The 26,727-nt window shown below is 54.8% G+C and overlaps 2 protein-coding genes and 2 long non-coding RNA genes across 4 annotated transcripts; all 4 read right to left on the bottom strand.

The window, feature by feature from the left end:
* Positions 1-271: 271 nt before the first annotated feature.
* Positions 272-2,715, bottom strand: ZC3H10 (zinc finger CCCH-type containing 10). Its single transcript, XM_063182770.1, has one exon. The coding sequence runs from the start codon at positions 1,704-1,706 to the stop codon at positions 537-539; it is 1,170 nt and encodes a 389-aa protein (XP_063038840.1). The 5' UTR covers positions 1,707-2,715; the 3' UTR covers positions 272-536.
* Positions 2,716-3,492: 777 nt separating this feature from the next.
* LOC134434069 (uncharacterized) lies at positions 3,493-4,944 on the bottom strand. The gene is made up of 3 exons (XR_010031801.1): positions 4,801-4,944; positions 3,814-3,836; positions 3,493-3,683 (listed from the first exon to the last, which is right to left on the bottom strand). It is a non-coding gene; the product is annotated as an uncharacterized LOC134434069 (long non-coding RNA).
* A 1,195-nt stretch (positions 4,945-6,139) lies between these two features.
* Positions 6,140-26,535, bottom strand: PA2G4 (proliferation-associated 2G4). Its single transcript, XM_063182768.1, has 13 exons — positions 26,402-26,535; positions 20,966-21,094; positions 19,610-19,715; positions 19,269-19,338; positions 17,580-17,672; positions 16,626-16,689; positions 13,594-13,672; positions 12,102-12,180; positions 11,878-12,011; positions 10,269-10,363; positions 8,628-8,755; positions 7,558-7,611; positions 6,140-7,457 (listed from the first exon to the last, which is right to left on the bottom strand). Exons 1-13 carry the CDS (start codon positions 26,487-26,489, stop codon positions 7,392-7,394), a joined length of 1,185 nt encoding a protein of 394 aa, XP_063038838.1. The 5' UTR covers positions 26,490-26,535; the 3' UTR covers positions 6,140-7,391.
* Positions 9,107-10,005, bottom strand: LOC134434075 (uncharacterized). Its single transcript, XR_010031802.1, has 3 exons — positions 9,890-10,005; positions 9,423-9,579; positions 9,107-9,225 (listed from the first exon to the last, which is right to left on the bottom strand). It is a non-coding gene; the product is annotated as an uncharacterized LOC134434075 (long non-coding RNA).
* Positions 26,536-26,727: the final 192 nt, after the last annotated feature.

The raw sequence follows: 26,727 nt of genomic DNA, 5'->3' as shown, positions 1-26,727 counted from the left end.
GCGCCCTGGCCACGCCCTCACGCGTCAATCATGGACCGGCCGCCAACTCTTGGCCACGCCCCCCGCGTCGCGTGTATTGACCACGCCTTTATACACTAAGTGGGCGTGGTCTAAGTGATGGGCGTGGTTTATGCGAGGGGCGTGGCCATGTCACGGCCCTGCGCGTCCCCATCCCGGTCCCGGCGTTCCGGTCCCGGTTTCGCGTTCCGGTGTCCCGCCCGCTCCCCGCCGCTACCGGCACAGCCCGTCCCGTGCGGTTTTGGGCTTTTTTTTTTTTTTTTGTTATTTTAATAGCCGAAAACATTACAGGTACCACGTGGTACCACCTCCGGTACCACCCACTCCCGGTGCTCAGTCCGCCCACCGGGAGTGCGTCCGTCCGTGTGTCCGTCCATCCTCATCCCGCCACCCCCTGCTTCCGGGGGTCGCACCGGGATGAGGGGGGCGGCACATCCCACACTGTCCGTGTGTCCGTCCGTCCTCATCCCACCGCCCCTGGGTTCACCGCGAGCCTCCCGCCGGTGCCGGGGGCGCGGTCAGTGCGGCATGGCCGTTATCCTCATGCTCTGCGAGGCGATGGGGTAGGTGACCATGGGCGTGGTGGCGTGGCTCATGGTGATGCCGCCGAGCGGCTGCGCCATGCTCACGGCCACCGGCGCCACCGACACGGCCACGGGCGCCATGGACACGGGCGGCGGCGCCATGCCCTGCGCGATGGTCTGCGCCAGCGCCGCCGCCGCCGACAGCGGCGCGATCTCGGGGTTCAACGGGGCTCCGTTGGCGGGAGGCGCGGCCTGAGCGCCCGCCGGCGCCACCAAATCCTGCTGGGTGACCGGGCGGGGCTGCAGGGCCTGGCTGCTGAGCGTGGTGTGAGTCTGGGCGATGCTGTGGTTGTAGTTGGTCACCGTGGGCGCCAGCGGCTGCTCGCTGGCCGTGGCCGTGGAGCTCAGCGTCATCACCTTGGCCTGGTTGCGGAATTGGGCGTTCTGCTCCAGCAGCACCTCGTTGGTGGCCAGCAGGTTGTTGACCTGCTTCTTGAGGTCCTCCACGCGCTTCCTGAGCAGCACGTTCTCCTCCTCCAGCAGCCGGTACTCCACGGCGCGCGGGCTGGCGAAGCCGTACTCGTAGCTCTCGTAGAGCCCCTCGGCTCGCCGCCGCTTCAGCACCGGCTCGTCGGGCTCGTAGAGGCCGTCGAAGGGCTCGTAGCGCCGGCCCTGCTCCCTTCCCCGCGCCTCGTACTCGTAATCCCGCTGCAAATGCTGGAACTTGCACTTGGCGCCGCGCTGGCAGTCCCCTTTGAGGAAATCCCTGCAGATCGGCACCTCCTCTTTGCTGTTGGGCAGATCCGCCGGCGACAAGCCCAGCCCGGCCGCCACTTTCTGGCGCAGGCGCGGCGGCAGCTCGCCGGTCTTCTTGTAGCAATCCTCGTCCTCCTTGGTGCCGTGGATGAAGCGGCAGTTGAGGCGCACGCACTCCTTGTTCTGGAAGTCGTGGCAGAAGATGAACTCGTTCTTGCGCACGCCCAGGTTGGTGACCTCGGAGATGTCGGGGTGCCGGAAGCGGCAGCGCTTGCCGCGCTTGCAGACGTTGCGCAGGAAGTCGCGGCAGATGTCGTCGTCGGGGAGGGCGGACGAGGATTCGTCGCCGCTGCTGACGCCGCCGGGGCCGGCGCCGGTGCTGGCGGGGTAACCGTCCCGGTCCGGCATGGCGCGGGCGCCGCGAGGGCTGGGGACGGCGAGGGAGCGGTCAGGGACGGGGGAGTCCCGCCTTGAGGGGTCACCGGGACTGGGAACGGGGCAAATGCCACCCCAGGGCACCCAGAGGGGTCACGGGAGGAGGGAGGGAGAGAGGGAACAGGAGGGGCATCGAGAATGGGGGAGTCCCACCTTGAGGGGTCACCAGGAGATGTGGGGGGACAGGGGGAAGGAGGGAGGGACAGAGGGAATGGGGCAAATGCCACTGAGGGGTCACTGGAGGAGGGAGGGAGGGTCTGTGAGTGACCCTGGTGCTGAGGGGGAGAGGGTCCCCAACCACCCTGGGAGGGGTCACCAGAGGGACAGGGAAAGGGGGCAGTCCCAGCTTGAGGGGTCACCAGAGGAGAGAGGGAGGGAGGGACAGGGAAAGGGGTAAATCCCAACTCAAGGGGTCACTGGAGGAGGGAGGGAGGGAGGGATGGGGTGAAGGAGGGAGAGACCGGGAATGGGGGACTGGGAATGGGGCAAATGCCACCCCAGGGCACCCAGAGGGGTCACTGGAGGAGGGAGAGAGGGAGGGAACAGGGATGGAGGAGTCCCACCTTGAGGGGTCACCAGGAGATGTGGGGGCACAGGGAATGGGGCAAATCCCACTCCGAGGGGTCACCGGAGGAGGGAGGGATGGGGTGAGGGAGGGAAGGAGCAGAAATGGGGGGACTCGAACCCCAGGGCACAAAGAGAGAGGGAGGGATGGGGGGAGGGACAGAAGGAACGGGACAAGTCCCACCCCGGGGCACCGGGAGGGAGGGACGGAAGAGGAAGGGGATGAGGAGCGGGAGGGGATGAAGGAAGAACCGGGAGGGACCCCGGGAAAAGGGGAGAGGGGGATTCACCAAGCCCCGGGCACCGAGGGAGGGACCGGGAGGGGCCCCGCGAGCACGGAAGGGAGGCAGAGAGGGAAGGACCGGGAGTGCCCCCGGTACCGGTGGGAAGGGCAGAAAGGAGGAACCCGGGGGGCACCGAAGCTGCGGCGGGGCCGGTACCGGGACAGCACGGGCGATGATCCCCCCCACCGCAACCCCGGTGCCCGCCAGCACCGCCGAACCGCGGGGGAAACCCGGGCGCGTCCCGTGACAGCCCCGCGAGCCGCACCGGGACGGGCACGGAGCGCACCGGGAGCGGCGGGACCTGGCGGAGGGCGGAGCGCGGCCTGCCCCGGCCCGGCCCGGCCCAGCACTCACCGGCTCGCGGCCTCCCCGCGGGGCCTCCGGCGCCACCAACGCGCGGCCGGTGCCGGCGGCGGGCGGGACCCGCTCGGTGCCGCTTCCGGGGCGGCCCGGAAGGAGCCGGGAGCGCGCGGCGCGCCGGAAATGCGTCACGCCGTGACGTCATCGACGGGAGACGCCGTCTCGCCGTTACCGCGTCATACCGGAACTTCCCGGGCCCGGTGGGCTCGGAGCGAGCCCGGGCCCTGCTCGCGGCGCCGTTACCGAGGGTTCCTCACCCCGCTCCCGTTACCGGAGGAATCACCGCGCTCATCCCGCTCCCGGAGAATTCCCCCTGGTCCCACTGCCGATAACCCGTTACCGGAGGATTCCCGGTGCCGCCGCGGTCACACTGAAGAAACCCCCGGTTCTCACCGTGCCCTGTTCTTTGAAGCCGCCCCACATCGTTACCGGAGGATCTCCCGTTCCATCCCCAGCCCCGTTACCGGTGGAACCTCCACGGTGGTCCCCGGTTACCGGAGAAACTCCGACCCCCCACCCCCTCCACCAGTCACCGACAGAGCCCCCACACGTGTAAGCAACAACAACTTTTATTCACGGCACGGCGGCCGCCGCAAAGCAAAGAACGGGCCGGCCCGGCGGAGCCTCCCCGCGGCACCGGGACAGCACCGGGCCAGCACCGGGAGGGGGCACCGGGGCGCGTCCCCGCGCTGGGAGCCGTTACTTGGACCTCTGCCTCATCTTCCTCCTCTTGCGCTTCAGCCTGCGGACACAGCGGGGGCGGTGTCACCACCCCGGGGGGGCACCGGGAGGGAACCGGGGGGGGGGGGGGCACCGGGAGCCCCCTCCGGTGCGGCGGGGCCGGCCCGCGGCTCTCACACTCTCACACGTACCTGCGCATTCGCTTCTTGCGCCACTGCGGGGACAGAGAGGGCAGGGAGTGAGAGAGGGCAGCGATCCCGGTGCCACCAGTACAACCAGTACCCACCAGTGAACTCCCAGTGGAACCAGTGCCCACCAGTGCTCTCTCTCCAGGCTCCCCAGTGGCTCCAGTACACACCAGTCCCCCCCAGTACCCACCTGTGCTCCCAGTAACCACCAGTTGATCCAGTGCCCCCAGTGCAACCAGTGCCCACCAGTGTCCCCAGTCCCGTACTGGTTTATTTCTCCCAGTCCCCACCAGTCCCGTACTGGTTTATTTCTCCCAGTGCCCCCAGTCCCACTGGTTTGGCTCTCCCAGTGCCCCCAGTCCCACACTGGTTTATTTCTCCCAGTGCTCCCAGTCCTATACTGGTGTATTCCCCTCAGTGTCCCCAGTGCCACACTGGTTTCTCACTCCCAGTAACCCCAATCCCACACTGGTTTATTTTTCCCAGTTCCCCCAGTCCCACACTGGTTTCTCACTGCCAGCACCCTCAGTCTCACACTGCTTTGGTTCTCCCAGTAACCCCAGTCTCACACTGGTTTCTCTCCCAGTGCCCCCAGTACCGCATGGGTTTGTTTCTCCCAGTCCCGGACTGGTTTGACTCTCACTGCCCCAATTCCAGACTGGTTTCTCCCTCACTGTCCCAGTCCCAAACTGGTTCAGCTGCCCCAGCGCCTCCAGTTCCCCCCAGTCCCACATCGGCTTCTCGGTCCCAGTTCTCCCAGTTTCCCCTCACGTTTCCTCCAGCAGAGACACCCCCATAGACCCCCCAACCCTTACACTGGGACCCCTCCCGTTTCCCGGTTCCCCTCACCGGGACCCCTCCCGTTCCCCGGTTCCCCTCACCGCCCCCGGGGCTCGTCCAGGCCGCAGCCCCCCCCCCCATCCCCTCCACGCAGGCCCGGCCGCTCCTGAGGCGCCATCGGCCGCCCCGGCGCCGCCCCCCGCCGCTCACCTTGGCCCTCATGGCGGTTCTACGGGGCCCCGCTCAGTCCCGGCGGGTGGGGGACGGCGGATGGAGGCGGATGGCGGCGGATGGAGGCGGCCGCCGAGGAAAGCACCAAGATGGCGGCGGCCGAGAGGGGCGCGCTTCGGCCGGTGGGGCCTATTTATAGGGAAGCGCTCAGGCCACGCCCACCGCAGCGCGAGGCACGACGGGAATTGTAGTTCCTCGTTGTTGGGACATCATGGGAGTTGTAGTCCGGCCGCCGGCCGCCATTTTGCGCCGCCGCGGGGTTCGGTCCCTCCCCGCCTCAAATTTATTGGAAATAAAAACACCAAATTTTTTTTCGTCAGTTTCCGCTTATCCAAGCCTTTAACAGTAATTTTGTTGCAATTCCAAGCTCCTCCTGAGACTTTCCTTTCAAGTAAAAATATAAAATATTTTTATATTGTAGCATAAAAGATACAAAATAAAAAATTTAAATAAACCTCCCGCGCGTCTCGGCGGTTTTTAAATCCCTGCTGTGGATTGGGAAAGCTTTTGGCTCCCGTCTCCAAGCGGAGAACTGATTTAAAAGCCTAAAATTACGATTTTTCCCTTAAAAAGAGGGAGTCTTTCCCACAAAATGAGATTTTTACTCCTGTAAAATACGGGGGTTTTACCTCAAAACGAGTTTTTGTCCCTCAATATTTTCCCTCAAAATGAGGGGTGGTTTTCCTTAATATTGAGGGTTATTCCCTTCAAAATTTGGGGGGTTTTCCCCAAAAAATCAGCATTTTCCTCTCAAAGTGAGCACTTTTCCCTCAAAAATGAGGCTTTTCCCCTCAAACTCACCGTTTTTCCCTCAAAAAAGAGCATTTTCCCCACAAAAATGAACATTTCCCCCTTAGAAATGAGCATGTTCTCCTCAAAAAATGAGCATTTTCCCCTCACAAATCAGCATTCTCCCTCCAAAAATTAGCACTTTTTCTTCAAGAATTAGCATTTTCCCCACAAAAATGATAGTTTTCCCCTCAGACATGAGCATTTTTCCCTCAAAAATGATAATTTTCCCCTCAGAAAGGAGTGGTTTTCCCTCAAAAATGAACACTTTTCCCCCACAGAAATCAGTAGTTTTCCCTCACAAATCAGCATTTTCCCTCCAAAAATTAGCACTTTCCTTCAGTAATTAGCATTTTCCCACAAAAATGATAATTTTCCCCTCACAAATGAACATTTTCCCCTCAAAATTGAGCATTTTTCCCCCAAAAATCCCATTTCCAACACCAAACCTGTCCAGGCCGGTTCCACCCCACAATCCCAAATCCCCAGAGAAAGACTGAAGAAAAAAAACCCGGAATAAAATCCAATATCGCATCGTTTATTCTCTTTTATTTGACTTTGGTAACATTTGCACGTGTGGAGTTTTTTGTGGTTTTTTTTTTTTTTATTTTGGGGTGGAAAACTCAGATTTGGACGAGGAAGCACCGTGGCCTGCGGAGAACGCCCGGGAATGTTGGGTAAGGCGGGAATCAGAATTCCCAAAAAACTTGAGGGAAAAAAAGAACCAGGGGTACCGGCAAAGAAAAAAAAAACCTCAAACATTCAACTGACGGCGTTTAATCGGCTTTTTTTTCTCATTTTTATGTGGTTTTTTTGTAAAAAATTGACTATAAAAGAGCGATACCCCTAGGCTCGGGCCTATCCCGGATCAGCGCTTCCCTCACCTCTCCCCTGAGGAATTTTGGTGGGATTTTTTTGTTGTTTTTTTTTTTCCCCTCAAAATTAGCAAAGAATCCTGAGGGAAAAAGTGAAATAAAAATTACCCTCTGGGGAAAAAGGTGGAATGTGCTCCCGGGGATATTGGGAAGGATAAAAAACACCCAAACCCGGGTTTTTTTTGAGAATTCAGCTCCGCAAAGGCCAGAATGTCGGCGGCTTCCCGAGGGTTTGGATTATTTTAAAAACCAGTTTGTGTTAAAAAATAGCGATTTGTTTTTCTTTTGAAATCCCATAAATCAAGGCAGAGGCAGAAAAGGCTCCTGGTGGGTGAGTGGGTGGATGGGGGAACTTAAAATCTGGGGTTTTTTTCCCAATTTTAAAAGTACAATCCCAAAGAGGGAAAAGATAAAATCCTGGATTGCTCGCACAGGGCACTTTTCTGGGTGGAATCAGTTGGTTTTTTTGGGTTTTTTTTGTGAAAATTTCCAAAGGGAAAAAATTAAAAAAATAAAAAAAAGGCAGCAGGATAAAGAGGAGGAGGAGGAGGAAGGAATCAGCAGCTCCCTCCACTCCCTCTCCCTGGATTTTACAAATTCACCTCTCCAAACATGGGGAATATTAAGGATTTAGTAGCGACTTTCACTCCTAATTTTTATTAACTTTTTTTGCTGCTCTTTCTGGGGTGTTTTTAATTTTCTTTTTTTTTTTCATTTGGAAATCTGAAGTGGCCGAGAGATTCCTCCCTCCTTGGCAACGTCAACGGGAGCTGTTGGATTCTGTGGGAATTCCAGACTGCCTGGACCAACACCGGGGCCAGATTCTTTCGTTTCCGGATGGAATTTTGTTTTTTCTGGGGGTTTTTTTTGGGGAAAAAAGGGGCGATTTGAGAACTCCAAGGGCTCTCAGTCGCCGCCCTCGTTCTCCTCCGCCGTCTCCCCCGTGGTGGCGTTTTCAGCGTTTTTGGAAGCCTGTGGGGACAAATCCAGGGATTTTTCAGGTTATCTCCCATGAAAACACCCCCAAATTCTGAATTTGGGCATTTTAAACATAAAATGTGATGGATTTTACCTTCTTTTTCTTCTTTTTCTGGGTCTTCCTGCTGGCAGAGCTTTGTAGAAGGGCCTGGAAGGGAGGGAAGGGTGAGGAGGTGGGTAATGATCCCAATGGGTTTTTGGGATAATAATAAATTCAAAAATTTGGGGGGGTTTGGTTCCCTTTCCTTCATCTCCCCTCCAAGGGAGAAAGGACAAGTGACCCTGGGGAGGTGCTGCTTTATTAATTATCAAAATTTAAGTTATTAATTTTAATTACTTCCTTTTAAAGTTAATAGTTAATCATAAATTAATAATAATTCATGCATACTAACTTTATTTTAAAATCAATTCTTGATTTATTAACTTAATTGAAAATTTTCTCTAATCATCTTTCAATCAGTAAATATTCAACATTAAATATTTCAATAACAATACTTCAATTATTCCCATTTTAATTATCAGTGTTTCCATTTTTATTCCAGTTATTAATATTAAATTGCTACTATTTTACTCTACAATATACTAATTAACATGTTAGATGTAGATATAAATGTACTGCTTCTATCTTTATATATTAATTAGTTATCTATATTTATATATCTATTCATATAAATATACAATATAGACTATTAATAGGCTATTAATTAGACTATATAATAATGTTATTTTTATATATTTAATGTTATATATATTTATAATTTTGTATATATATATTTATAATTAATGTTTATATATTTAATGTTATTTTTATATATGTTTAAATTAGAGATTTTCAATTTATGATATATTTTATTTATACACTATTTATGCTATATTTAATATATATAAAAATTTAGTTTTATATTTATTTATATATAAAGAATTATTTCTTATTGATCAGCAATTAATCCATTAATACCAATAACTACTATAAATGTATTTTCTGTTTTATTTTCCAAGAAAATATAACTATTAATAACCAATATAATTAACAAAACCACTAAACAGACACATTTTTCCTATGAATATTTAATATGGGAATACAAACAAATTAATTTTATGTTTCTACAGGTACTCCATTTGCATATTAGCATTATTAATGATGACTATTAACGATGAGCTCACCTTGAGCTCCCCGTCCTGCACCTCCAGGTCGGATTTGTAGAGCTCGGGCTCGAAGGGGCCGCTCGTGATCCTCATGGGGCCGTTGGGCATCAGCAGCACCGTGAACTTGAACTGGGCCACGAACTCCCCTGCGGGCACACAGGGGTTAACGGGGCTACGGCCCTGCCAGGACCTGGGGGTTAACCTGGGCTACAGCCCTGCCAGGACCTGTGGGCACACAGGGGTTAACCTGGGCTACAGCCCTGCCAGGACCTGGGGGTTAACCTGGGCTACGGCCCTGCCAGGACCTGGGGGTTAACCTGGGCTACGGCCCTGCCAGGACCTCCTAGAGCTACAGCCCTGCCAGGACCTCTGGCACTGAGGGGTTAACCTGGGCTACAGCCCTGCCAGGACCTGGGGGTTAACCTGGGCTACAGCCCTGCCAGGACCTGTGGGCACACAGGGGTTAACCTGGGCTACAGCCCTGCCAGGACCTGGGGGTTAACCTGGGCTACGGCCCTGCCAGGACCTGTGGGCACACAGGGGTTAACCTGGGCTATGGCCCTGCTAAGACCTGGGGGCACTGAGGGGTTAACCTGGGCTATAGCCCTGCCAGGACCTGGGGGTTAACCTGGGCACACAGGGGTTAACCTGGGCTACGGCCCTGCCAGGACCTGGGGGTTAACCTGGGCTACGGCCCTGCCAGGACCTCCTAGAGCTACAGCCCTGCCAGGACCTCTGGGCACTGAGGGGTTAACCTGGGCTATGGCCCTGCCAGGACCTGGGGGTTGACCTGGGCTACAGCCCTGCCAGGACCTGGGGGTTAAACCTGGGATACAGTCCTGCCAGGACCTGGGGGCGATCCTGAGTAAACGGGCACTGAGGGGTTATCCTGGGCTATAGCCCTGCCAGGACCAGCGGGCATTGAGGGGTTAACCTGAGCTATTAACCTGGGCTACAGCCCTGCCAGGACCTGCAGGCACACAGGGGTTAACGGGGCTATTAACCTGGGCTATAGCCCTGCCAGGACCTGTAGGCACTGAGGGGTTAACCTGAGCTATTAACCTGGGCTATAGCCCTGCCAGGACCTGTAGGCACTGAGGGGTTAACCTGAGCTATTAACCTGGGCTATAGCCCTGCCAGGACCTGCAGGCACACAGGGGTTAACGGGGCTATTAACCTGGGCTATAGCCCTGCCAGGACCTGTAGGCACTGAGGGGTTAACCTGGGCTACAGCCCTGCCAGGACCTGGGGGTTAACCTGAGCTACAGCCCTGCCAGGACCTGCAGGAACAAACTCTGAGCTACAGCCCTGCCAGGACCTTCAATCCCTGCTCCTTACACCTGCCAGGACCTGCAATTCCTGCAGCTCCAAACTCACCTGGATCCGTGCTCACCTGTCCCCGCCCTCTCCCCATCTCCTCTGTCACTCCTGTCCCCCGCTGTCCCCTTTGCCCCACCCCATTGTCCCCAGGTCCTTTCTGTCCCCAGGTGTCCCCTTTGCCCCACCCCGCTGTTCCCGGGTCCTTTCTGTCCCCACCTGTCCCCTTTGCCCCACCCCGCTGTCCCCAGGTCCTTTCTGTCCCCAGGTGTCCCCTTTGCCCCACCCCACTGTCCCCAGGTCCTTTCTGTCCCCAGGTGTCCCCAGGTGTCCCCGGCTCACCTTCCTTCTCGTAGAGGACGTTGAAGGGCTGCAGCAGCTCGTGCTTGGCGCACTCCACCACCCCCATGCGCGCCTTCTTCTCATCCTCCAGCGCCCTGAGGGGACAGCGCACCTGAGCACACCTGGGATCATACCTGGGCACACCTGAGTGCACCTGGGCACACCTGGGAGTGCCTGAAAGTGCACCTGGGCACACCTGAGTGCACCTGGGAGTGCCTGAAAGTGTACCTGGGCACACCTGAGTGCACCTGGGAGTGCCTGAAAGTGCACCTGGGCACACCTGAGTGCACCTGGGATCATACCTGGGCACACCTGAGTGCACCTGGGCACACCTGGGAGTAAGTTACCTGGGCACACCTGGGAGTGCCTGAAAGTGCACCTGGGCACACCTGAGTGCACCTGGGAGTGCCTGAAAGTGCACCTGGGCACACCTGAGCGCACCTGGGCACACCCGAGCACACTTGAGTGCACCAGGGAGCATCTGAGTGCACACCTGGGCACACCTGAGTACACTTGGGCACACCTGAGTGCACCTGGGATCACACCTGGGCACACCTGAGTACACCTGGGAGCACCTGGGATCACACCTGGGTGCACCTGAGTGCACCTGGACACACCTGGGAGCACCTGGACACACCTGGGATCACACCTGAGTGCACCTGGACACACCTGGGATCACACCTGAGTGCACCTGGACACACCTGGGAGCACCTGGAGGCACCTGAGTGCACCTGGGATCACACCTGGGAGCACACCTGAGTGCACCCGGAGGCACCTGAGCACACCTGAGTTCACACCTGAGCCAACACCTACACACACCTGCCTGGCAAAGGCTCCAATCCCTGCAATTCTGGCCCTGTCCAGATACCCCCAGTGGGATCCCAGCCCCATCCAGGTACCCCAGGTGGGACCCCAGCCCCATCCAGGTACCCCAGGTGGAATTTCCAGCCCCATCCAGGTTCCCCAGGTGTGATTCCATCCCCAGTTTCACCTGAGGGTGAAGGGCACGGTGTCGAAGCGCCGCTCCACCTCGCTGAGGAAATCCCAAGGATTTCCCTGGAATTCCAGCCCCATCCAGGTACCCCAACCCCATCCAGGTACCCCCAACCCCATGCAGGTACCCCAGGTGGGACCCCAGCCCCATCCAGGTTCCCCAGGTGTGATTCCACCCCCAGTTTCACCTGAGGGTGAAGGGCATGGTGTCGAAGCGCCTCCACCTCGCTGAGGAAATCCCAAGATTTCCCTGGAATTCCAGCCCCATCCAGGTACCCCAGCCCCATCCAGGTACCCCAACCCCATCCAGGTACCCCCAACCCCATGCAGGTACCCCAGGTGGAATTTCCAGCCCCATCCAGGTACCCCAGGTGGGACCCCAGCCCCATCCAGGTATCCCAGGTAGAATTTCCATCCCCAGTTTCACCTGAGGGTGAAGGGCACGGTGTCGAAGCGCCTCCACCTCGCTGAGGAAATCCCAGGGATTTCCCTGGGAATTCCAGCCCCATCCAGGTACCCCAACCCCATCCAGGTACCCCAGCCCCATCCAGGTACCCCAGGTGGAATTTCCAGCCCCATCCAGGTTCCCCAGGTGTGATTCCACCCCCAGTTTCACCTGAGGGTGAAGGGCATGGTGTCGAAGCGCCGCTCCACCTCGCTGAAGAAGGCGCGCGAGGTTTTCATCTTCAGCCCGTACTGCTTGGACGGGTCCCTCTTGTAAATCGTGGTTCTCTGCCCCGCGTCCTTGGCCTGCAAGACATTGCCATGGAAATTCCAGACCCTGGGGAGCTCCTGGAAGCTGGGAATTCCCTGGGATTTGTCAGGGATTCACGGGCTGACCTTCCCCTCGCCGCTGCTGACCAGCACGTCCACGGCGTAGACTTCGTGCACCTCGAATTCGGCTTTTTCGTGGTCCTTCCTGAGGGGGGGAAAAAAAAAAAAAAAAGGGGTTGGGGAGGCAGGAAAATCTGGGAATTCTGCTGGGAAAAGCTTCCAGGAAGGCCTCAAAAGCATTGCTGGGAATTCAGAACCTTCCAGGAAAGGCAAAACTTTCCAGGAGAGCCAGAGCATTTCTGGAAACTCAAAATATTCCTGGAAACTCCTCCTCCTTCCCAAGAGCTCCCATTTCTCATCCTGACCCCACAATTTTCCTCCTGACCTCATTTTTCTCCTGACCCCCCATTTCTGACCCTGACCCTATTTCTCACCCTGATCCCATTTCTCATCCTGACCCCCTCATTTTCCCCCTAACCCCCCAATTTTTGCCCCTGACCCCCATTTTCCCTTCACTCTATTTCTCACTCTGACCCAAATTTTCCCCCTTGACCCCGTTTCTCCTCCTGATCCCTTCATTTCTCACCTTAATCCCCCAATTTCTCACCTTAACCCCCAATTTCTCAATCTGATCCCATTTCTCACCATTTTCTCATGACCCCATTTCTCACCCCTGATCCCATTTTTCACCCCAAGCCCCCCTTTCCCCCCTAACACCCCAATTTTTGCCCCTGACCCCCATTTTCCCCTCACTCCATTTCTCACTCTGACCCAAATTTTCCCCCTTGACCCTGTTTCTCCTCCTGATCCCTTCATTTCTCACCTTAACCCCCAATTTCTCACCCTGATCCCCCATTTTTCCTCTCAACCCCATTTCCCAACCTGATCCCATTTTCCCCTGATCCCATTTCTCAGCCCAAACTCCCCGATTTGCCCCCCAATTTTTGCCCCTGACCCCCATTTCCCCCTCACTCCATTTCTCACTCTGACCCAAATTTTCCCCCTGACCCCATTTCTCACCCCAACCCCCCAATTTCTCACCTTAACCCCCAATTTCTCAACCTGATCCCATTTCTCAGCCCAAACCCCCCGATTTGCCCCCCTATTTTTGTCCCTGACCCCCATTTTTGCCCCCAAGCCCCCCATTTTTAACCCTGACCCCATTTCTCACCCTGATCTCCTTTTTCCCCCTAAGCCCCCATGCTCCCCCCCATTTTTGCCCTTGATCCCCATTTCTCACCCTGATCCCCTAATTATTGTCCCTCAAGTCTCCCAATTTTCGCCCTTCCTTTTTGCCCCTGACCTCCATTTTTGCCCCCTCCAAGACCCCCATTTCTTCCCCCGACTCCCTATTTTTGCCCCCAAGCCCCCCAATTTTTGCCCGACCCCATTTCTCACCCTGATCTCAATTTTCACCCTAACCCTAAATTTCACCCATTTTTCACCCAAATTCCCCCCATTTTTGCCCCTGACCCCCCCCAATTTCTGCCCCAAGCCCCCCAATTTTTGCCCCTGACCCCCATTTTTGCCCCTGGCCCCCATTTTTGCCCCCTCTCACTTCTGCTGGTCCGAGGGGTTCTGGATGATGGTTTTCTCGCCGTCGATCACGTGCTGCTTCAGCTGGTGCGACAGCATCCCTGCGGGAACACGGCTACTGGGACGGACTGGGACGGACTGGGACAAACTGGGAGGGACTGGGAACGGACTGGGAACGGACTGGGAGGGACTGGGACAAACTGGGAGGGACTGGGAACGGACTGGGAACGGACTGGGAACGGACTGGAGTTACTGGGAGGGACTGGGAACGGACTGGGGTTAATGGGATGGACTGGGATGGACTGGGACGGACTGGGAACGGACTGGGATGGACTGGGACAGACTGGAGTTACTGGGAGGGACTGGGATGGACTGGGACGGACTGGGATGGGACTGGAGTTATTGGGAGGGACTGGGAATGGACTGGGACAGACTGGAGTTACTGGGAGGGACTGGGATGGACTGGGAACAAACTGGGAGGGACTGCGATGGAATGGGATGGACTGGAACGGACTGGGAACGAACTGGGAGGGACTGGGATGGACTGGGAAAAGACTGGGGTTACTGGGATGGACTGGGACAGACTGGGCTTACTGGGATGGACTGGGACAGACTGGGGTTACTGGGATGGACTGGGACAGACTGGGGTTAATGGGACAGACTGGGATGCACTGGGATTATTGGGAGGGACTGAGGTTACTGGGATGGACTGGGTTGGACTAACTTGTACTGGGCTGAACTGGTCTGTACTGGGAGGCCCAAGGCCGCTCCCCCTGGGGCCAAACCCAGGAGGAATTCCCACCCTGGGCTGTGCAGGATCCAGATTTTGGGGGATCCCCCCTTTCCCTCCCAGCCCAATCCAGGGGGGTTTTGGGGGATCCCCCCTTTCCCTCCCACCCCAATCCAGGGGGGTTTGGGGGATCCCCCCTTTCCCTCCCAGCCCAATCCAGGGGGGTTTGGGGGATCCCCCCTTTCCCAGCCCAATCCAGGGGGGTTTGGGGGATCCCCCCTTTCCCTCCCACCCCAATCCAGGGGGGTTTGGGGGATCCCCCCTTTCCCAGCCCAATCCAGGGGGGTTTGGGGGATCCCCCCCCTTTCCCTCCCACCCCAATCCAGGGGGGTTTTGGGGGATCCCCCCTTTCCCACCCCAATCCAGGGGGGTTTGGGGGATCCCCCCCCTTTCCCTCCCACCCCAATCCAGGGGGGTTTTGGGGGATCCCCCCTTTCCCTCCCAGCCCAATCCAGGGGGGTTTGGGGGATCCCCCCTTTCCCAGCCCAATCCAGGGGGGTTTGGGGGATCCCCCCTTTCCCTCCCACCCCAATCCAGGGGGGTTTGGGGGATCCCCCCTTTCCCTCCCAGCCCAATCCAGGGGGGTTTGGGGGATCCCCCCTTTCCCAGCCCAATCCAGGGGGGTTTGGGGGATCCCCCCTTTCCCTCCCACCCCAATCCAGGGGGGTTTGGGGGATCCCCCCTTTCCCAGCCCAATCCAGGGGGGTTTGGGGGATCCCCCCCCTTTCCCTCCCACCCCAATCCAGGGGGGTTTTGGGGGATCCCCCCTTTCCCACCCCAATCCAGGGGGGTTTGGGGGATCCCCCCCCTTTCCCTCCCACCCCAATCCAGGGGGGTTTTGGGGGATCCCCCCTTTCCCTCCCAGCCCAATCCAGGGGGGTTTGGGGGATCCCCCCTTTCCCAGCCCAATCCAGGGGGGTTTTGGGGAATCCCCCCTTTCCCAGCCCAATCCAGGGGGGTTTGGGGGGATCCCCCCTTTCCCAGCCCAATCCAGGGGGGTTTGGGGGATCCCCCCTTTCCCTCCCAGCCCAATCCAGGGGGGTTTGGGGGATCCCCCCTTTCCCAGCCCAATCCAGGGGGGTTTGGGGGATCCCCCTTTCCCTCCCACCCCAATCCAGGGGGGTTTGGGGGATCCCCCCTTTCCCTCCCAGCCCAATCCAGGGGGGTTTGGGGATCCCCCCTTTCCCAGCCCAATCCAGGGGGGTTTGGGGGATCCCCCCTTTCCCTCCCAGCCCAATCCAGGGGGGTTTTGGGGGATCCCCCCTTTCCCACCCCAATCCAGGGGGGTTTTGGGGGATCCCCCCTTTCCCTCCCAGCCCAATCCAGGGGGGTTTGGGGGATCCCCCCTTTCCCTCCCAGCCCAATCCAGGGGGGTTTGGGGATCCCCCCTTTCCCAGCCCAATCCAGGGGGGTTTGGGGATCCCCCCTTTCCCAGCCCAATCCAGGGGGGTTTGGGGGATCCCCCCTTTCCCTCCCAGCCCAATCCCGCAGAGCCCCCGGCATTCCCAACATTCCCAACCCCCTCTGGAGGCAGCAGAGGGAATTCCCGGAATTCCAGGGAATTTAACCAAGAACAGGGAGAGCCCATGGGGGGTGAAAGGATCAGGAGGAGCTCCAGGATCCCAACCCAGCAACCCCAGAACCTTCCCTTTTCCCTGGAATTCCCTTTTCCCTGGAATTCTCTTTTTCCATTACTGCCTTTTCCCCATGATCCCTTTTCCCTGGGATCCCTTTCCCCTGGAATTCCCTTTTCCCTATGATCCTTTTCCTGGATTCCCTTTTTCCTTTTTATCCCTTTTCCCTTTTACTCTTTTCCCTGAAATTCCCTTTTATCCTTTTCCTGGATTCCCTTTTCCCTGGAAATCTCTTTTTCCCTTTTATCCCTTTTCCCTGGAAATTCCCTTTTTCCCTGGAATCTCCTTTTCCCTTCTATCCCTTTTCCCATTATCTCCTTTTCCCTGGAATTCCCTTTTTCTGGGATCCCTTTTCCTTGGAATTCCCTTTTCCATGATTTCCCTTTCCATGAAATTCCCCTTTCCCTGTGATCCCCTTTTCCCTGGAAATCCCTTTTCCCTTTTATCCCTTTTCCCTGGAATTCCCTTTTCCCATGATCTCCTTTTCCCTGAAATTTCCTTTTCCCTGGAATCCCCTTTTCCTGGATTCCCTTTTCCCTGAAATTTCCTTTTCCCTGGAATCCCCTTTTCCTGGAATCTCCTTTTCCCTGAAATTCCCTTTTTCCCTGGAAATTCCCCTTTTCCCCTCACCTTCAATGGGCGTGCAGTGAAACGCGTGGGCGATTTTATTCCAGGCCTCCGTCACTTGTGTGTTCTGGAATTAAAAATTAAACACCAAAAAAACCCCCCAATTTTACAATTTTATAGATAAAAAAAATCCCCACCCCCAAGCATGACCTTTCCATAAATCCCAAAATATTTTGGGACAAACTCCAAAGCTTTTCCCTGGAATCTCCTTTTCCCTTTTATTCCTTTTCCTATGATCTCCTTTTCTCTGGAATTCCCTTTTCCTGGGATCCCTTTTCCCTGCAATTCCCTTTTCCATGATTTCCCTTTCCATGAAATTCCCCTTTCCCTGTGATCCCCTTTTCCCTGGAAATCCCTTTTTTCCCTTTTATCCCTTTTCCCTGGAATTCCCTTTTTCCTAGATTCCATTTTGCCTGGAAATCCCTTTTACTGAAATCTCTTTTTCCCTTTTATCCCTTTTCCCTGGAATTCCCTTTTTCTGGGATCCCTTTTCCCTGGAATTCCCTTTTCCATGATTTCCCTTTCCATGAAATTCCCCTTTCCCTGTGATCCCCTTTTCCCTGGAAATCCCTTTTTTCCCTTTTATCCCTTTTCCCTGGAATTCCCTTTTTCCTAGATTCCATTTTGCCTGGAAATCCCTTTTATTGGAATCTCTTTTTCCCTTTTATCCCTTTTCCCTGGAATTCCCTTTTTCTGGGATCCCTTTTCCCTGGAATTCCCTTTTCCATGATTTCCCTTTCCATGAAATTCCCCTTTCCCTGTGATCCCCTTTTCCCCTGGAAATCCCACCAACACATCAAAAAAAAAAAAAAAAAAAAAAAAAAAAAACAGAAAAAAAAATCAATTTTCCATACAGATTTTCCCACAAAATCCCACAGGTTGGGTCCCAAAATCTTTGTGCTGATTCCCAAAATTCCCAAAAGTCCATTTGAATCCCAAAATTCCCAAATTTCCCACCTGGTTCCCGGGTTTCACCAGGCGCAGGGCGGCCTCGGCACACAGGTGAGCTGCCTTGATGACGTCGGCTTTGCGGCCGGACACGGGATTTTCCTGGGGAGAAAACACCAAAATTTGGCATTTCTGAGGGGTCTGGGGTGGAAATTCAATGGTTTGGGATTTGTTCCAATCTCTGGAATGTGGCTGGCAAGTGGAAAAGTCCCAACAGAATTCCAGAAGATTCCCAGCCCTATGCAAGCAAAAATATGGGTTGGGAAGAATCCAGCAAAATTCCAATGGGGAACTTTGGGATTTTCCCCAAAAAACACCAAAATAAAACCATTCCCAGGACAGTTTTTTCCCTATGATTCTTTTCCTGGATTCCCTTTTCCCTTTTATCCCTTTTCCCTGGAAATCTCTTTTTCCCTTTTATCCCTTTTCCCTGGAAATCTCTTTTTCCCTTTTATCCTTTTCCCTGGAATTCCCTGGAATTCCCTTTTCCCCTTTTATCCCTTTTCCCTGGAACTTCCCTTTTTTTCCAATTTTTCCTCAGGATTTATTCCCTGAGGATGAGATAACCTGAGGAATTTACAGCAGGAATTTCCAAAGTATCAAAAGGCAAAATTCCAGGGGGAAAGTGGGAAACGGGGATTGGTTTTGGGGTGGGGAATGGGAATTTTTATGCTGGGAATTCCAGCAGGAAAAAGGGGAAAAATAAGGATTGGTTTTGGGAAGCAAGAATTGATTTTGGGGTGGAAAAAGGGGAAAAATAAGGATTGGTTTTGGGAAGCAAGAATTGATTTTGGGGTGGAAAAAGGGAAAAAAAGGATTGGTTGTGGGGTGGGGAATGTTCATCCTGGGAATTCCAGCAGGAAAAAGGGGACCTTGGGGTGGTGCCACCTTGGATCCACAGATTTTGGGATGGTGCCACCTCAGATCCAGAGGTTCCAGGGTGGTGCCACCTCAGAATGTGACACTCCAGGGTGGTACCACCTCGGATCCACAGGCTCCAGACTAGTGCCACCTTGGATCCTGACACCCCAGGGTGGTGCCACCTTGGATCCACAGATTTTGGGATGGTGGCACCTCAGATCCAGAGGCTCCAGGGTGGTGCCACCTGGGATCCTGACACCTCAAGATGGTGCCACCTCCGATCTGGAGGCTCCAGACTGGTGCCACCTTAGACCCAGAGGTTCCAGAGTGGTGCTAGCTCAGAATGTGACACTCCAGGGTGGTGCCCCCTCAGACCCAGAGGCTCCAAGGTGGTGCCACCTCAGATCCTGACACTCCATGGTGCTGCCTCCTCGGGCCCAGAAGCTCCAGAGTGGTGCCACCTCAGGATGTGACATTCCAGGGTGGTGCCACTTTGGATCCAGAGGTCCCAGGGTGGTGTCCCCTGGCACCCCGAGGTCCCAGGGTGGTGCCACCTTGGATCCAGAGGTCCCAGGGCGGTGCCACCTTGGATCCAGAGGTCCCAGGGTGGTGTCCCCTGGCACCCCGAGGTCCCAGGGTGGTTCTCCTGGCACCCAGAGGTCCCAGGGTGGTGCCACCTTGGATCCAGAGGTCCCAGAGTGGTGCCACCTCAGGATGTGACATTCCAGGGTGGTGTCCCCTGGCACCCCGAGGTCCCAGGGTGGTTCTCCTGGCACCCCGAGGTGCCAGGGTGGTGCCCCCCCAGTGCCAGCAGACACCCCCCGATGACAAACCCACCTTGGAGGCGCCGAGCACGAAGGTGTGCGCCACGTTGGCGATGAAGCCGTCCACGTGCACGCCCAGGTCGCTGCAACAGAGGGGGAAAAATGGGAATTCCAGAAATCCCAGGAATTCCAGGAATCCCAGCTGGACCCCAGCACACCCAACGCTGCCCCAGGAGCCCCTCCAGGCTCGTTATGAGGCTTTAATTAACAAGCAATTAACGCCGTGGCAAAAACACGGGGCGGTGCGACAGGTTGTTGCAATCTGGGTAATTTGGGGGTTGAATTTGGGGGTTTGGGAGGGGGGATTGCCATGGAAGGGGGTCCATTCCCATGGATTGGGGTCCTGGCACTCACATTTTGACCAAGTCCCCGTCCTTGAGGATGTAATCCTGGTCGCTCTTGAGCGGGGAGAAGTGACACACGCAGTTATTGACGGATATACTCGTGGGGAAGGCGATTCCTGGGGAGGGAAACGGGGGAAAAATCAGGGATTTGGGGTTTGGGGTCACCTCAAAGCTCCATTCCACCCTCCTGGGACAACTTTCCACATCCCAGGCTGCTCCAACCTGGCCTGGGACACTCAAATTCCATTCTGGAACCTCCCAGGGAGGGATTTCTTCCTGATATCCCACATAAATCTACCTCCAGAACCTCAAATTTTGGGACTGGGGTCACCTAAAGCTCCATTCCACTCTCCTGGGACCCTTTTCCTCATCCCAGGCTGCTCCAACCTGGCCTGGGACACTCACAGGGATGGGAAATCCATTCCAGTGACTTCCAGCAGCTCAAATTTTGGGATTTGGGGACCTTAAATCCCCATTTGGAGACCTTAAAGCTCCATTCCACTCTCCTGGGACCTTTCCCCATCCCAGGCTGCTCCAACCTGGCCTGGGACACTCAGAGGGATGGGAATTCCATTCCAGTGACTTCCAGCACCTCCAATTTTGGGATTTGGGGATTTTAAAGCTCCATTCCACCCTCTTGGGACAACTTTCCCCATCCCAGGCTGCTCCAACCTGGCCTGGGACACTCAGAGGGACGGGAAATCCATTCCAGTGACTTCCAGCACCTCCAATTTTGGCATTTGGGGACCTTAAATCCCCATTTGGGGACCTTAAAGCTCCATTCCACCCTCTTGGGACAATTTTCCACACCCCAGGCTGCTCCAACCTGGCCTGGGACACTCAAATTCCATTCTGGAACCTCCCAGGGAGGAATTTCTTCAGATATCCCACCTAAACCTCCTTCCAATCTCAGGATTTGGGGACCTTAAAGCTCCATTCCACCCTCTTGGGATCCCTTTCCCCATCCCAGGCTGCTCCAACCTGGCCTGGGACACTCACAGGGATGGGAAATCCATTCCAGTGACTTCCAGCACCTCCAATTTTGGGATTTGGGGATTTTAAATCTCCATTCCACCCTCCTGGGACACCTTCCCTCATCCCAGCCTGGCCTGGGTCACTTTGCAGGATGAGAATTCCATTCCCAGAGAGGAATTTTTTTTCTCTATCCCACCTAAACTTCCTTCCAGCACCCTCAGGATGGGAATTTGGTGCCAAATCCCAGTGTCCCAAACCCGCCAGAGTCACCCTCCCACATGGAATTATCGGAATAACCAAAAACTGAGGCACAGCAGGGAGGATTTGGGGTTAAAATCAAGGATTTGAGGAAAACCAAGGAATTTCTCATTTCAAGGAAGGAGATCCTCACCTTTCTTCATTTCCTTTTCCTTCTTGAAGATTTTCCCTGTCTCCTCCATGATCATGGCATCTCCCTTCTCACACAGGCACAGCACGGAGGCGCCGGGAGCCGCTGCCTCCACCACGGCACGGAGCACCCCTGAAATCCCAAAAAAAACCCAACATTTTATGGGGTTTCCATCCATTTTATGGGGTTTCCATCCATTCCATGGGGTTCCCACACATTTATGGGGTTTCCATGCATTTTATGGGGTTCCCATCCATCTCATGGGGTTCTCATCCCTTTCATGGGGTTCCCATCCATTTTTTCCACCCATTCCATGGGGTTCCCACACATTTTATGGGGTTCCCACACATTTTATGGGGTTCCCATCCATTCCAAGGGGTTTTCATCCATCTCATGAGGTTTCCACCAATTTTATGGGGTTTCCACCCATTCCACGGGGTTCCCATACATTTTATGGGGTTCCCATCCCTTTCATGGAGTTCAGACCCATTTCATGGGGTTCCCACACATTTATGGGGTTTCCATCCATTCCATGGGGTTTTTATCCATCTCATGAGGTTTCCACCAATTTTATGGGGTTCCCATCCATTTCATGGAGTTCAGACCCATTCCATGGGGTTCCCACACATTTATGGGGTTTCCATCCATTTTATGGGGTTCCCACCCATTCCAAGGGGTTTTCATCCATTCCATGGGGTTCCCACACATTTTATGAAGTTCCCATCCATTTCATGGGGTTCCCATCCCTTTCATGGGGTTCTCATCCATTTAATGGGGTTTTCACCAATTTTATGGGGTTTCCATCCATTCCATGGGGTTCCCACACATTTTATGGGGTTCCCACTCATTTCATGGGGTTTCCATCCATTTATGGGGTTTCCATCCCTTTCATGGAGTTTCCATCCATTTTATGGGGTTTCCATCCATTTATGGGGGTTTCCATCCATTTTATGGGGTTCCCACCCATTCCAAGGGGTTTTCATCCATCTCATGAGGTTTCCACCAACTTTATGGGGTTTTCATTAATTTTATGGGGTTCCCATCCATTTTTCCACCCATTCCATGGGGTTCCCACACATTTCATGGGGTTCCCATCCCTTTCATGGGGTTCCCCCTCATTTCATGGAGTTCCCACCCATTCCATGGGTTTTCATCCGTCTCATGAGGTTTCCACCAATTTTATGGGGTTCCCATCCATTTTTTCCACCCATTCCATGGGATTCCCACTCATTTCATGGGGTTCCCATCCATTTCATGGAGTTCAGACCCATTCCATGGGGTTCCCACACATTTCATGGGGTTCCCATCCATTCCATGGGGTTCCCATCCATTTTATGGGGTTTCCATCCATCTCAAGGGGTTCCCACACATTCATGGGGTTCCCATCTATTTTTTCCACCCATTTATGGGGTTCCCATCCCTTTCATGGATCCACAACCCCAAACCCAGCCACCTCAAATCCCATTCCCGAGGTTCCACACCCAGGAAATGCCTAAATTTTGTTTTCATTCGTTTCATTCATATATATATTATATCTATATGAATAAATACGTATTATATTTAATTTATTTCCCTTTTTTTGGGGAAGAGGGAACACCACGCTGCCAAATTCCTTCAGGAGAAGTCAGAGCTCACGGAACAGGTTTGGGAATGACTGGGACACATCAAAGGCCACTGAGTCCCAATTTTCCAAGGAATCCACAGGAACAGGTTTGGGAATGACTGGGACACATCAAAAGCCACCCCAATGCCCCGGGATGTTTGGGGAATGCTCCACTCCCAAAATAACCCAGCAGGAATTCCAGCCTCCCCTTGGGGCAAAAAGGTGGTCCCAGATCTCCTTCAGCTTCCTGCACGGTGCTGATCCCAAATATTCTGAGATCCCAAAATATTCTGGGATCTTGGAATGGGATTCCTAAAATATTCTGGGACCCTGAACTTGGATTCCAAAATATTCTGGGATCCCGGAATTGGGATTCCAAAATATTCCGGGGTCCCAAAATATTCTGGGATGCTGGAAAGGGATTCCTAAAATATTCTGGAAAACTGGAATGGGATCCTAAATATTCTGGGATCCTGGAATTGGATGCTAAAATACTCTGAGATCCCAAAATATTCTGGGATCCTGCAATGGGATTCCAAAATATTCTGGAAAACTGGAATGGGATCCTAAAATATTCTGGGATCCTGGAACTGGATACTAAAATATTCTGAGATCCCAAAATATTCTGGGATCCTGCAATGGGATTCCAAAATATTCTGGAAAACTGGAATGGGATCCTAAAATATTCTGGGATCCTGGAATTGGGATTCCAAAATATTCTGGGGTCCTGAACTTGGATTCCAAAATATTCTGGGGTCCTGGGAAGGGGTTCCTAAAATATTCTGGAAAACTGGAACGGGATCCTAAAATATTCTGGGATCCTGGAACTGGATACTAAAATATTCTGAGATCCCAAAATATTCTGGGATCCTGCAATGGGATTCCTAAAATATTCTGGAAAACTGGAATTGGATTCCAAAATATTCTGGGATCCTGGAATTGAATCCCAAAACATTCTGGGATTCAGGAATGGGAGGCCAAAATATTCTGGGATCCTGGAATGGGATTCCTAAATATTCTGGGATTTTGGAATTGGATCCCAAAACATTCTGGGATTTTAGAACTGGATTCCAAAACATTCTGGGATTTTGGAATTGGATCCCAAAACATTCTGGGATTTTGGAATTGGATCCCAAAACATTCTGGGATTTTGGAATTGGACCCCAAAACATTCTGGGATTTTGGAATTGGATCCCAAAACATTCTGGGATTTTGGAATTGGATTCCAAAACATTCTGGGATTTTGGAATTGGACCCCAAAACATTCTGGGATTTTGGAATTGGATCCCAAAACATTCTGGGATTTTGGAATTGGATCCCAAAACATTCTGGGATTTTGGAATTGGATCCCAAAACATTCTGGGATTTTGGAATTGGATCCCAAAACATTCTGGGATTTTGGAATTGGATCCCAAAACATTCTGGGATTTTGGAATTGGATCCCAAAACATTCTGGGATTTTGGAATTGGATCCCAAAACATTCTGGGATTTTGGAATTGGACCCCAAAACATTCTGGGATTTTGGAATTGGATCCCAAAATATTCTGGGATTTTAGAACTGGATTCCAAAACATTCTGGGATTTTGGAATTGGATCCCAAAACATTCTGGGATTTTGGAATTGGATCCCAAAACATTCTGGGATTTTGGAATTGGATCCCAAAACATTCTGGGGCCCTGGAATGTCCCCTCCCATTCCCCCTTTGTCCCCGCGTGCTCAGAATTCCAAGGAATCCTCGGCACCTTCACCTGTGTGAGGCCTTCAGATCCCAACACTTTTCCCTGGGAAAGTTGGGAATATTTCAAAGCCAGGATAAAACATTCCTGATAAGAGCCGGCGGGACACGGAGGGGGAATAAAACAAACAGGGAGAGGGAAAAAAAAATAATAACAAAAAAAAAAAAAAAAAAAAAAAGGAGATAAAGGGGGAAAACCCTCAGAACATTCCAAGGAATCAGAGGAACAAAAATAATTTTTAAAAAAGCAGATAAAGGGGAAAAACCCTCAGAATATTCCAAGGAATCAGAGGAACAAAAATAAATTTTAAAAAAGGAGATAAAGGGGGAAAAACCCTCAGAGCACTCCAAGGAATCAGATGAGCAGGAACTCCTGGAATCCCTCTCTCCTTCCCGATGTTTTTTAGGGAGCTAAGGAATTTTTTTATCCCTAAAATCCAACAGCTGGAAGGGGTTTTTTTTTGCAGGATTTTTTGTGTGTGTGTGTTTGCTTTTTTTGTGGGGTTTTTGGGGGGTTTTTTTTTGTTTTTTTTTTTGGTTTTTTTTTTTTTTTTTGCGGTTTTTGTGCGTGTTTGCTCTTCCCAAGCTGCTCGGAGCTGCCTTTCCCCCCGGGGAGGGAGGCGGCCAAGCTTCCCTCGTTCCTTCCCTCCCTTCCCGAAGGGAATCCCCGCTCCCGAGGCGCTCCCGGGACACCGGCGGCTCCGCAGGCAGCAGGAAGCGGGGCGGGATCACCGGGGAGCCCCGCGGAACCGGTCCGGGCGGCTCCCGGAGCCGGGACACCGGGAACGGCCGGGAAAGGAGGGAAAAAATAACCGGGAGAGGAGAGGAGAGGGCAGAGCCTGGAACCCCGGTACCGGGACACGACCCCCAGACGGGTTCGGGACCCCATTCCCAGAACCGGACCCTGTTCCTGGGACAGGACCCCCGTTACCGGGGCTGGATACACATTACCGGGACAGGACCCCCGTTCTAACCGGGACAGAACCCCCAGACCGGTTCGGGATCCCGTTCCCGAGGCTGGATCCCCATTCCCAGAACCGGGCGCTGTTTTAACCGGGACAGGACCCCCGTTTAGACCGGGACAGGACCCCCATTCTCGGGGCTGGATCCACATTACCGGGACAGGACTCCCAGACCGGTTCGGGATCCTATTCCAGGGCCAGGATCCCGTTCCCAGGGTAGGACCCTATTCCCAGAACCGGACCCCCGTTCTTGGCACAGGACCCCCAGACCGGCTCGGGACCCAATTCCCAGAACCGGACCCTGTTCCCAGAACCGGAGCCCCGTTCCCGGGACAGAACCCCCATCCTGACCGGGGTTAGATCCACATTACCGGAACAGGAACCCCAGACCGGTTCGGTACCCCATTCCCAGAACCGGAGCCCCATTCCTGGGACAGGACCCCCATCCTGACCGGGACAAGAGCCCCATTCCCGGAGTTGGATCCACATTACCGGGACTGGATCCACATTGGCGGGACAGGACCCCCAGACCGGTTCGGGACCCTATTCCCAGAACCGGAGCCCATTCCCAGACCCGGTGCCCCAGACCGGTTCCGTACCTCATTCCTAGAACCGGACCTCCCATTCCCAGCACAGCCCCACTGCCGGTGCAGCCCCGTTCCTTCCAGGCCCCCCCACCTGCGGCTCCCCCGCTCCCGTCCCATCCCCGCCGCCACCTCGGTGCTCTCCCCGCCTTCACCGGTACCGGAGATGGACCGGGGGGTGTCACACATGAACAAAAGCGGCACCGGCGGGGTCTGGAGCACCGGGGGTGAGCGGCAGGCCCGGCCCCGCTCCCCCGGTGCACGTGGGGCGCGGTACCACGTGCCGGCAGCGGCGGCGGCCGCCGTGCTGGGCCGGGCCCCGCCAGCACCGGGAGCACCGGGAGCCTCCCGCCGTACCGGGGGGCAGAGGGGGGGGTTCACACCGTTAGAGCTCCCCCCAGCCCCAAACAGCGCTCCCCAACCCCGGGGTCTCACACTCGGGGGGGGGGGGTCTCACCCTCAGGCCCGGCCCGGCCGCTCCCCCACCCACCCCTCACGCTTCCCCCTCAGCGCTTTCCCCGCCGCCCCCCCCCCGGCCGCGGCCCAGCACTCACGGTTGGCGATGTCCCCCCCCATCTTGTACTTGGTGACCACCAGGTCCTCGGCGATGGTGAGCTCGCTGGCCTCCTCCTCGCCCGACATGGTGGGAGCCCCGCCGAGCCCCCCCCCGGAGCCCCTCCGGGCCTGCTCGAGCTTTCCCCCCCCCCCCCCGCCCGGCGCTGAGGGAGCCCCCGGGACCGCGAGCCGGAGGCGCGAGCAGGGCAGAGCGCGGGCTCCGCGCGCGGCACGCTGGGAACGCGAGTCCTCCCCGCCCCCCGGACTACAACTCCCGGCGGGCCCCGCGCGCGGAGCGCCGGATGGGGGTGTGGCTTGCGCCGTC

The sequence above is a fragment of the Melospiza melodia genome, unplaced genomic scaffold (assembly GCF_035770615.1).
Source record: "Melospiza melodia melodia isolate bMelMel2 unplaced genomic scaffold, bMelMel2.pri scaffold_319, whole genome shotgun sequence".
Taxonomy (NCBI): domain Eukaryota; kingdom Metazoa; phylum Chordata; class Aves; order Passeriformes; family Passerellidae; genus Melospiza; species Melospiza melodia.
The sequence above is the reverse complement of the archived record's forward strand: the minus strand, read 5'-3'. Positions and strand labels throughout refer to the sequence as shown.

What these genes read in the sequence shown, in the direction of transcription:
- PA2G4 (XM_063182768.1), bottom strand. Translation starts at nt 26,489, where the DNA reads ATGTCGGGCGAGGAGGAGGCCAGCGAGCTCACCATCGCCGAGGACCTG. An exon ending in GGGGGGGGACATCGCCAACC is followed by an intron (nt 21,095 to 26,401) that starts GTGAGTGCTGGG and finishes TTGGGATTTCAG; the next exon opens with GGGTGCTCCGTGCCGTGGTG. An exon ending in GACGGGGACTTGGTCAAAAT is followed by an intron (nt 19,339 to 19,609) that starts GTGAGTGCCAGG and finishes CCTCTGTTGCAG; the next exon opens with CGACCTGGGCGTGCACGTGG.
- ZC3H10 (XM_063182770.1), bottom strand. Translation starts at nt 1,706, where the DNA reads ATGCCGGACCGGGACGGTTACCCCGCCAGCACCGGCGCCGGCCCCGGC.